The sequence below is a fragment of the Strix uralensis genome, chromosome 8 (assembly GCF_047716275.1).
Source record: "Strix uralensis isolate ZFMK-TIS-50842 chromosome 8, bStrUra1, whole genome shotgun sequence".
Lineage (NCBI taxonomy): Eukaryota > Metazoa > Chordata > Aves > Strigiformes > Strigidae > Strix > Strix uralensis.
The window spans coordinates 4,824,132-4,836,171 of NC_133979.1; the positions used below are offsets into that span (position 1 = coordinate 4,824,132).

Below are 12,040 nucleotides of genomic sequence, written 5' to 3' on the forward strand. Positions count from 1 at the left end.
GAATCCAGATACTGACACAGAAGACACATACATTCTGGGGTAACCAAAATAGTCCATCAAAGCCAGAGGATTCAAACAGAAGACAGGGGAAGCTGTCAGAACTGCAAAGAGGAGATAACATGTGAAAGAATCAAATCTATATGCCTCAGAAAACCCTCGAGCAGTGAGAAATACTGTGGAACTGAACAAAAGGTACTCCCAAATTACAGAATTGTGAACAGATTAAAACACTAATAAGAAAGAAACAATTACTTGCCTGATTTTCCAGCATTGCTATACCAGGGAAGTTAAACTTCTTTTTGATGTACAACAAACATAAACTGAATGCAACTAAAAATCCAAGATGATTTGAACAAGTTGATCAGGATGGAGTACAAATGAATGATAATAAAGTTAATCAGAAAAAAAAAAAAATATAATGCTTCCATATCTTTTTCTAGCAGAAGAAAGGAAAAAATACCAATTAAAAAAAATATGGTTACAAGCAAACCTCTTGAGTAATTTGAGTTGTCTAAAGACTAGGGAAGTCCTATAGATAGAAAGATTAGATAGAATAGTGAATATGTACTGGTGATAGGTAACTGAACAGTAAGATAAGTAGTATTTAAATGAGAGTTATATTTTAGCCATTTAATATGAAATAACTAAAATCAACTTACATGTCTAAATACAGAATTCCAGTCAAAGAAAAAGTAATGAAGACAAGCTAAACCAGCACTGTCAGGGAATCTTTCTTAATCCTGAGTTGCCTTGCTTTTCTACATTGCAGTGAACAATGCTATTGAAAAATTGAGAAGCAAAGAAGTAAGGTAGGAATAACAGTCACTCAAGGGTCACAAATAAGCTTGCACAGGATTTTTTTAAGTGGTGCTAATTATTATCAGTCTTCTGTAAAACTATGGCAATAAGAAAAACTTAAAGGACTCACAATGTAATATCCACCTTCCCAAGCTCAGAGAGCAGGGAGTACAGGAACCATTTTCAAGGTAAACAGACAGAGAAACAAGAAACAAAGATACAGTATTAAGGGGGGGAAAAAAACCCCAAACCAACAACTTACAGAGGCCTGAAATGATAGCTGTGGAGAAGGCAACAGATGCAGGGAATCTTCTCTGATGTATTACAAGAAGCCTATCAGGAAGATCAATTAGACTCAGCCAGGCCCAACTGTTTCAATTGCCCTCTAATAAGTTTAAAGGGGGAATTAACTGAGCCACTTGCAAGACTACAGTATCTTTTTGCTGGTGGTATTGCTAGAGACTAAAGCTTACCATTGTTAACTCAGAAGACATACTGCATTTTTTTACAGAGTAATTATAACATAATTTGTCTTACTGGAATAAAAAAATATTTATATTGTTTTCTATGCTGAAATGTAATAAGTTTTAGATTTCTTCAAATTCAGAACAAAACCAGCTGTGGAACTAAAATAAGTGGATTTGAAAATTCTTTTGACATAATAAATACAATTTATATACATTTTACTGTAAATAGATTCCTCAGAGAGGACAAAATTTCAAAGAGTGTGTGTGTAGACTTCAATAGCAAGACATTGTTTAGGTAAATGTCTGCACTATGTCTAATGCTTGACATCTAACTGTAATAACTGAATAAATAACCAATTAAAACTGGTTTATGATGTAGCAAAACATTATTTCCTTTCAAAGTCGCATTAGTCTCTAGTCATATCTGCAGCATTTTATAATCAGTAAAAATAAAATTCTGCTTGTGAAGTGGTGCAAATTCAGAACAGTTTTTCACAAATTACTCTACATCTACAAAGCAAATTTGGCCAAAAGGTTTCTGTGGGAGATCTAGTGGCACAGCTGTATTCACCTCCTGGGAGTAATGCTGCCAGCAAGGTTAGCCTGATGAGTACAGGGGGTGTAAGGAGGATCTTGGTCTTTGACAGTTAAAGAACTTTCTATAAAGTATCTCCTTCTGTAAGCTTTCACTGACAACGTGTATGTTCCTGACTCAAAACCACAAGGGCTTGTTTGGTTTAAAATGGAAAAAAAATCTGCCCATTTTGGAGAAAAACCCTGGCCCTCTCTCCGTTTGGTTTTGCTGATCTTTGAAGCTGCCTCAGCATTTAGTAACTTAATACTTTTTCATCATTTACTTTTTATGCTAATGATATGAGGGCTAGCATTTTGCCATAACTGCTTTCTATTAGCGTTGGTCTGAAAGGACACATTTAAACCTCTAAAACTGTAACATAAAAATCATGACACTGGTACAACTGTAAGCCAATGAATTGGAAAATGGTATCCCTGACTAGTAAAATCAGAATTAGTGTCCAGGTTTAGTCAACAGATTAACACACAAATTAGTTCTTAAATTTAAATTAAGTTTGTGACAGTAAAGACTTCTGCAGAATAAATATATATAGAAACAAATAACTAGTAATACTCACCACTTAGAAACAAAAATATTTATTTTTTTTTACTTTGCATCATGAAAATTGCAGTAACTAAATATATATTTCATCACCTCACCACTAACATTTTTTGTTTGTTTCAAATCAACTTTTATTTATGTTCTGAAACAAGAACATTGCTTTCCTTTAGCTCTGTGAAGCTAAATTAGAAAGCTTTTTTTCTTTCTAGCTCCACTAAATAGCTTCTCAGAAAAGTACCTGGCAAGTAATTTCATGAAGAACTTTGGAAAAATACTTAAATGTAATTATTCAGAAACCTGAATGGCAAAAAATGGTTTCTAAGTAGTTTGGTCACTCTTCTTAAACTTCACTAATATATGCACAGTAAACTGAAAAACAATCCTAATCCTCACTTTGGCTGAGGTTACATACGTTAAACCTTGTTCCTACCGTTCGATCCAGGCAGACAGCCTGCTCTGTCAGCATTTACAGCTATCAGTGGCATTTTGCAGATGTGCATTATCCACTTACAACTACCCCAGGTTGGGAACTTCATAAAAGTACATGCTTATCTTCAGAAAAAAGAACATTTTGCATTGCACGGGTGCAGCACTTAACACGATCTTCATTTGTTCATATTTGCGGAGATAGTGCCATAGTGTTGGGACAACATTGTGACTTGTATTAGAAATGGAATAAAATACCTGAATAATTATATCAGCTGTATTAGTATTTTGAAAGCATCCATGACTAGTGGACAAAGCCGGGAAGCTGTGCCTTCTGCGAGGTACCTCTTTCAAGCATAGGGCCTGGCACAGGCCTCTGCAGGGGCGGTCGTGCCCTGCCAGCGCTGGAGTCGCAGGGAGGGTGAGATGGGAGCCCAGTGGGCAAGTCTGAGATGCAAAACATGAGACTGGAGAGATCAGCTTTCCCCTCCCTCCAGCAGGCCCCGCTCAGGCCCCTGATGATCCACGTGTCCTGTGTGTGCCAGTACCACTCAGCGGAAGGGCACTGCTCTAGGGAACACCTCCCATTTAAATACCAGCCCAGGCAGAGATTTCTCAGCACCAGGAAGGCTCGGAGCCTGCTCTCTACAGAAATATGACTAACACAAACAAGATCACTCAGTGCCAAGGCTCCCCTTTTGCCTTCCCTAATCTACTGCAGTTAATCTTTAGGCAAAACTAAGCAGTATATTTTGTCTCTCTTGCAGACGTTCTGACTAGTCAGCTTCTCTTCCAGTGTTATAATCAGTCAAGTACACTCTAATCATCATCATGAACACTTCTAACACTGCTGTTCCTCAATCTAGCTACACCTAAATATAGTTCAATCTCAACCAGCTAGGCCACGCTTAGATTTCTGGTTATCCAAAACAAAGCTTTATTCCTGAGCCATGTTCATTAATGAGAACGCCTTGATTACCCAGATATATTTCTCCATCCCCTCATGATGTTTAGAGACTGATGTTAGCTTTATTATCTCTTACAGGCTAGTTATTCTACAGCGAGATACATTCCAAATAACCAGCTGGCATTACTGCAAACTATTGTCTTAAATGAAATTGAAGTACACATTGGGAAACATAAAAATACCACGGTGAGTGAAACCGTGTTATTAATGTTTGGCTTTTCATCGATTTTATCAAGAAAATGCCCTAGAGAACATAAGAAGTTACTGGAAGTCCTTGAGCTGCCTTACACGCCGTCCCAGCAGCAGCCAGGAAGGGCCGCGGCGGGCGGTGCAGGGGGGAAGCCCTCGGTGGAGAAACGGTGACCTCTACAGGTTCCTCCCGCCGCGGGCTCCGCACCTCCCGTGTTCACTCACCGGTATGAAGGGGTAGTTTGGATCGCTTTCATCTTTGAGAAATTAAAATAGAGAAAATTAAATGTATATTTCATGATGACATAGCAACATAAAATAAGCTAGAAAACACGGGCACGTGTTAATTTAAGAAAGAAATGTTCATCTTTGAGAAGTCAGAAAACAATACTTCAAAGGACAAAAACTTCAAAGCACCCTATAACTTCAAAGCACTGCACCAACATTAATAAACACTTAGGACATGTCTGTGAGGTAGGAAAAAAATTTCCTTTTTTAATGCTTGTGTAAACAGGGCACAGAGATTAAGTGATTCGCCCAAGGACACAAGTTAGGAGCAAAACTGAGATTGCACGTCAGAAATAACTGTCTGAAGCCTCCCAGCTACAGCTGGGTTCAAACAGTTCCGAACACTTATATTTCCTATCAATAGCATCAACTACCCTTTTTAAGGCCTGCTCTAAACTCTGCCATGTTGTTTTCAGCTGAATATCCTCCCACAAAGTCAGTGTCGAGTATAGATCTATCTGAATTAAGGTAATCTTACATATACACAGCTTTACTTCTGCATTTAACAGTGATATTGGAGCCATGTGGTCTATGTGAAGATTTTCAGTATTTCTATGTCATGAGAATCTACTCACTACAGGCTTCCTGACAACACACTGGATTAAAATATAATCAGCACACCTACAGCGTGAAGTTTCTTTGATGACGCTATTGAAGCTGAACCTGCACTAGTACCAATCAGAATTTTTTCCTATGCCCATCTTGAGAAAAACATAACATTTCTTCAATGCATATAAGCTGAACTGCTATATATCCCTGCTATATACCCATACTGACGAACACAAAGATCCCTAAATGCTATCTGACAAAGAAGACAGAAGCAAAACCCATCGTTTTCTTTTCAAAATAATCTAATCAGGAACAGTCCTTGAATACGTGGAGCTAAAGAAGCCAGCAGAAATAAAAGTGGCCTGTGAAGTACTTAGCAAGAAAAAAAAAAATAAATCACCTTGTGCCCCTCAGACAACAAATAAATGTAAAAGGTAACAAAGAAGGACAAAGATTTGCCTCTTCCTCTCTCCAACTCACTTATTTTCTTAGATCTCTAGTAATCTTAAATTTTGCCATTCTTATTTTTAATGAAGAGCTTCCTGGTGATCCCACGTGTTTGTGGTCTCATGCACTTAATTAAAGGAGAAGAGGTGTTGCATCTTAATAGTTTTCCCTTCTCTAAAACATTTATATGCCAAACAAATAAAGAGTTAGTAAGTTATCAAGATACAAACAAAAAGCATGCTTCAAATAGCCAATTCTGAATCTCTTCTCAACTGTTTGGGTTTTTAATCTTTATGTGAAGTCACTGTTGGAACAGAGGCTTAATTCTAAAAGTAGTATAAATACTAATCAAAAAACAAAGGCTTTTAAAACACAATTTCTAAAAATTAATCCATTCAACAAGCTTCCAAAATTTTCTTGTCAAGTGTGATTCTTGTTTTAAGACAGAATTTCCTCCTAAGTCACATATTTATAACAAAAATCTTCTTTAAAAAACTGCTTAACTATATTTTGAAGTGCTTTGCATCTAGTAACAAGTAATTTGCTGCACATTATCTTCCCAAAATAAAGTCCCACAGTGGCTCTGAAAGAGATGCTGCCTGCATGTATTGTTCAAATGTTCCTCCTCAAGGCCAGTTAGGAGTACTGCACCCTTTCATTTATACTGTTTACCAGTAAAATTTCTGTATTCAGAACACTGGGAAATTACTGCCATACTAACAGACATTTAAAGAATATTACAATTTCTGCTTTTAAATTTTTCAGGAGTTTGAAAAATTCTAGTGTTGTCTATATTAACAATACTGCTCAGCACTCAGGTAACATTTTCCATTGTCAGAACTCAAAACTTTCCTGTGAAGGCAATCAAGTATTGCTATCTCTGTATTGCATGGGAACGATAATAATGATGACATAAAGATCCCATTTCACCAAACTTTAAGTAAGGACTGTTAATTTACTCAAGACTGGGATAGATCTTCAGTACTTTGTTAAGTCAATTCTGAAGACTAAATCATTTGCAGATCATCAGACTGAGTCATTAGCAGATTTGGGAACACAATTCAGACCTCCTGACTCCCTACAATAAACCATCTTTTCCCATGTTATGCGTTAACAATCATTAACTAAGTGACAAAGGTTTTGCTATTCTTGGTGTAGTGCCCTTCTTTGCATTTCAGAGGAATTATTGGGCTCTTAAATTGGCTGTCAAATTTGCTGACTTGGTAACTGGCTGGCTTTCAAAATGTATATTAAAAGTCTTGCCTTTCCCGGCTATTTATTCAATAAATCTTTTTTTTTTTTTTTTTTTTTTTAATAGAACAAGCTTTGCAATCTTACTTATAAAACTAAAGTCAACAGAAAAAATTAAAAATCTTATCAGCCACATTGTACATACTATTAAAGAAAATATATGCATAGGCAGCAGGACCCAACAGAAAGGGCACTGAACTAAGAAACAGACGGCAAAATTCCCCATTTGCTTAAATAAGGTCAAGCTTTCAGCTCTTCAGCTCATTTTACTTCTAGCTCTCACAGAACTCTGTAATCTCAAGTTCTCTCTCAATTGGTTGCAAAATGTATATATAATTATTATTTTATTTCCTTCTCTCCATAAGGAATTTTAACACCAATAAGTTAAATTAATTACAGCTAGATTCAAAGGTCCTACACCCATATTGAAGACTATACATATTCACAGATTCGAAGCTCTATTTAATTATACTTTTAATGTTGCATCCTGAATCACACGCCTTGATCTACCTCATGTAAAAGAATTAAGTTCCAGACAGACTCCAGGTTACAGAAGGAATGACAAGCTAAATAGCCTTTAAGTTAAATATACCTCATAAACTGAAGTTGTAACTCATATTAGAAAGGCTGGATCACTTTTTATAAGTAGCTGCTTATACAGTTTATTTTTATCTAGGTCTTTATATTTTTATTTCATTTACATTATAGGGCTTTCACCTATGTAGCTGGCAATGTGTACTCTTTCATTTAAGATCATACAAGGTACGTAATCACGGCAACAGTAACTATGCCATGAGTTTTCTTTTGTCATGTTTAATAGACTGGTCATTCAGCCACCTACAAAAAACAGCTTGGCCAGAGGAACAGAGAAACTCAGTAAACAAGTATCTTCTATTCAAATATCAGATTCACAAAAGCATTTTTTCCTCCCTAATTATGCATGAAAAATCTGGAAGAAATCTTCCAAGTGGAATATCTTTAGATATCAAAGATTTTTGTTTTGTTACTAAACTTCACTTGTTGCTACGGAAGAACAGAGAAGATCAAAGGACTTCTAACAATTAGAAAACCAAAGGTGAGGGAGTTTTGATTTCTTTCTCATTCTTTAAAGATTTATCACTGAACTACAACGGTTGTTGGTTCATAGTTCTATGAAAAGAATGTGTGAAATGATGTGAGCCTGCTTTGCTATTTCATATTTAACTTCAAACAATAGCTCAATTCACTTTTTGATTAGCAACATGATCATGCATTCAACTAGCCTGTTTACAAATCCATATGCTATTGAAGTCCTATGGACTAAAAAAGAAGAGCTAGTAGAAGGCATAAACAACCCAGACCATCTTCTGAACTGGCTGATAGACAATGGTATTTTTACCCCAGAAAAAAAGATAGTCATGAGTTTCTACAGGACACAAACAGAAAAGAACTCTCGAGTTCTAGACCTGCTAATTTCTCAAGGTGAACGAGCCTGCAGGCTCTTTTTTTACCCATGTTTAAAGCAAGTGGAGCCAAAACTTTACAGCAAGATAAGAAAATATGTGAGTGAAGTAAATGAAAGCATTGGAGATGCTAGAAGACAATTGGTAGGATATTTACTGGAAAAAGACAAGGTCTGGTTTGAAAATAGCAGTGAATGGCACCAGGAAAAAAAAGAGAGTCCTAGAAGAGAGAAGCAAGAATGGAAGAAGAAAGGAAAAAACCCTCAACTTTCAAGGACAGCAAAACCGAGAAAAGATCATGCTGATGTTGACATCTTTGATGCAGTCGCTAAAGGCTATCTTTCTGAGTTAGAGAAAACATGGAGAGATAATGATATCGATGCACTAAACTCTTCAAGTGAGACACTACTGCATGTTGCAGCCACTAATGGACATCTAACGATAATGGAGTATTTGATCAGCAGAGGTGCAAAGACAGATGTGAAGGACAGGAAAGGAAGAACACCACTGCACAGGGCTGCTGAGAAAGGCCATGGTGACGCAGTGAAAGTGCTTCTCCGACACGGTGCTTACATGTATAGTTTGGACACGGAAGGCAAGACACCCCTTCATTTGGCGGCACAGAATAACCACGGTCACATAGTGAAGATGATCCTGAAAGAAGAGGCGAGAAGCTACAGGAACAAGCACAACTTTTTGCACATGGCAGCTCTTAAAGATGAGAGCAGTCTGGCAAAAATGCTTTTAAAGGCTGGGGCCTCCACTGAGGGAAAGGATGAAAGAGGACAGACTGCTCTCAGTTATGCGGTTTCTCAGGGGTCTGAAAATACTGCAAAAGTACTGCTAGAAGCTGGAGCCAGTGTTGATTCCAACATGGCCGAAAGAGCCTTCAACAGCAACCACCCCTCCATCTTCAAAATACTGCTAGAATATTCTAAAGATTTGCCATCTGACATAATGGAGTCAGCTCTTTTTAGAGCTGTACAGAAAAATCTGCATGGTATTGTAGCAGCTTTAATTGACAGAGGTGCAGATATAAACGCCTGCAATGAAATACAGTACACGCCTTTACTCCTGGCGTGTGGAACAGGCAAAGCTGAATCAGCAGAAGTTCTAATCAAAAAGGGAGCAAGCTTCGGAATAAAGACTCCTGCTTCTGACACAGCTTTGCATTTGGCAGTTCAAGCCGGGGCTGCTTCCCTCACAAATCTGCTTCTGCACAAAGGGATGGGAATTAACCTCAGAAACCAAGCCGATGAAACCCCGCTCCACGTTGCTGCACTTCATAATCAAGGAGCATTAGTTGGCCTTTTAGTTAATGCAGGGGCCCAAATTAACGCTGTCACTAAGGAGCTGGTTACTCCCCTGCATATTGCAAGTCAAAGAGGTAACACTGATGTTGCCCAACAGCTGCTACACCACAAAGCTGATGTTAATGTTAAGGATAAGCAGTCAAAATCACCTTTACATTTTGCTGCTGAAAGGGGAGACAAAACAATGGTTGAGATTCTTCTGAATGCTAATGCTGACCCCAACGCACAAGACAAGGAGAAAAAGACTCCCCTGCACACTGCAGCTGTGAGAGGACATCTCAGTATCGTCAAAGTTCTGTTAGCTAAGAAAGGAAGATTTGGAGCTAAGGACATGGATGGATGTACTCCGATGCACTATGCAGCCATCAAAGGAAACACAGAGATCGTAAAAATTCTTCTCACATCAGGGAAAAATAAAAATACTGATGATAGAAACATTTGGAGAAAGACCGCACTGCATATCTCAGCGGAACATGGACACAGCGACTTGATAAATCTCTTACTGAGCCACGGAGCAGCCATTAACGCCTTAGACAGCAGCAAGGACACCCCACTGCATTGTGCATGCAAGGCTGGACATTTTAATGCTGCCAATTCCCTCGTAAACTGGTCACAAGGAGAAAAAGCAAATTTACTAGCTGCTAATAGTCTCAAAAAGACCCCACTGCAAGTAGCAGAATCTAATAAAACAGAAAATCAGGCTCAAATTGTAACACTTTTGAAAAAGAAAATGTTAATAACAAAATGAAGATGTAAAGCAAAAACTCATAAATTTAAATGCAGAATCCTCTTTTAATGCAATTTGGATAATACTGTTGTCCAGTATGACTGAGAATTATGTTAGGGCAGGCAGAATTCAGTTAGCAATCAAAGATGGTGATGGAAAAAGACACTGGTAAACTTCTAAGTATTGACTAGTCTCTTGCTTCTCTCACAAATCCCATACTTGGAACCTATTTAAAAAGCACCAGTTTTAAACACACTGTGTATAACCTCCTCTAGTATAAATCAAGACTGTAAAAAAAAAAAAAAAAGATAATAACTTTTCATATATCTGTGACTATTATTCTGTATGGATAGCTTAGTTAAGCATTGTTTGGTAAAATCACATTTTTAAAAAGCCATCTGTTATGAATAAGGAGACATCTGTATCCTGAAGCATATAGAGCAGAGAGATGTTGGAGTAGATAACACTAGTTTCGTTTAGTTTAGGCAGACCTAACTGCAGGGTGCTGCCAAAAGAGATTGCTCTGCCCTCCCTTCAGCCCAGCCACGCGTGCCTGCTCTAGGTTGTATGTGTGAGCTGATACAACTCACTCCGCAGCTGGAACTGAACAAAGGGGAGAAGCAGGGTAGTAAAGAGCTGAAGAGCACTGGCTGTCCTGAGGGTAACATGCTATCCGCTTGGTTTATGCTGATTCTGGTATTGCTCTCTGAGCTAAATGGAGATCAGAGGGCATCTCCCTGCAAATTGACTAGTGTGGGGTTGCTCTACTCCAGATTTACTAGACCCCGTGCTAATAAATCCTATCAAGAGGCTTGGTATAAACCAACCAGAGGAGTACTGTGTGCCCAAAACTTTGCTGACACAACGATGTTGTTTTCAGGACGCTATTATGTGCTACACTGACATTCAATATTGTGCTGGACCCTCTTCAGCTATATCTGTATTATACCCTATCACATGGCATTGACAGATCCCAAACTTTAACAGTTATTTTTCTATCTTTCATCATACCACTTGTCTAGATTTTGCATTTTTAAGTAGATGTAATGACAACAATCATATTTGCCGTTTATTAATTTCACTTTCAAATCTATTCCAGCACAAAGATGAAATGTTCAGAATAAAAAGGTTGCAACAGAGTTTATTGGTTCAAAATATTTGTACTATCATCTCTTAAAACATAAACACTTCATTGAGTCCACGGATGGTTCTCTGTGGTCATTTTCTATATAATGATAATCAACCCCCACAGTTCTTCACACTCCCCTTCAGTATATGATTAAAAGCCCAATTACCACGAAGGGCCAAATACTTCTCGGGAAATGAAACACAGATTTAAGAACGTATGGGAATAAAACTGTGATTTTTATAGCCATATTACAACACTTTAACTTGACCCACACAACACCCTGATGCTGTCATCTCCTAGACGAGTGAAAAGACATGACCGAATGCTTGGAAGTACACAGACAGAGGCCAGCAAAACCGACATCTGCAGCACGATGCACCGAAATACTGTGCCTCTACGGCCAGCGCATCTCACACCCTTCAGGAGGCCCGGGTTCACCCGCACACCACCGCTGCCCCAGCAGCCTCAACCGACGAAAGGCGAATCGCCAGGCGGATTTCCCTCCACGCCGAGGGACGGCTTCCCCCTCTCAGCACTCCCACCCCAAAGCGAGCGGGACAGCCCGGCGAAGCCTGAGGCCCCGGGGAGCGCGGCCTGGGCGGGCTCCAGCCTCCCCCTGCCGCGGCTCGCCCTTCCCCCTCAGTCTGCCGCTTTCCCCCTCCTCAGCCCCCGCGCCCTGCCATCCGTTCACCCCTCTCCCTCCGCTCGTTCCCTGGAAGTCTCCCCTGCGCGCCCGGCCCGCCCTCAGCTGCCCCCTGCGCGCCCCGCCTACCCCAGCGCCATCTCTCCGCCTCCACCCCGGCCTCTCCTCAGGGCGCAGCTTCACTGAGGGCCGCCGCGCACGCGCCGCGCCCTGCGCATGCCCAGTGGCCGGCGCCGGGCGGTGTTCCCGCCCTTTCTCGCGAGATCGGC

At 39.5% G+C, this 12,040-nt stretch overlaps 1 protein-coding gene across 1 annotated transcript; it reads left to right on the top strand.

The window, feature by feature from the left end:
- Window positions 1–7,758: 7,758 nt before the first annotated feature.
- LOC141946794 (CARD- and ANK-domain containing inflammasome adapter protein-like) lies at window positions 7,759–10,020 on the top strand. Its single transcript, XM_074877161.1, has one exon. The coding sequence runs from the start codon at window positions 7,759–7,761 to the stop codon at window positions 10,018–10,020; it is 2,262 nt and encodes a 753-aa protein (XP_074733262.1).
- The last annotated feature ends 2,020 nt before the right edge of the window (window positions 10,021–12,040 follow it).

What these genes read in the sequence shown, in the direction of transcription:
- LOC141946794 (XM_074877161.1), top strand. Translation starts at nt 7,759, where the DNA reads ATGATCATGCATTCAACTAGCCTGTTTACAAATCCATATGCTATTGAA.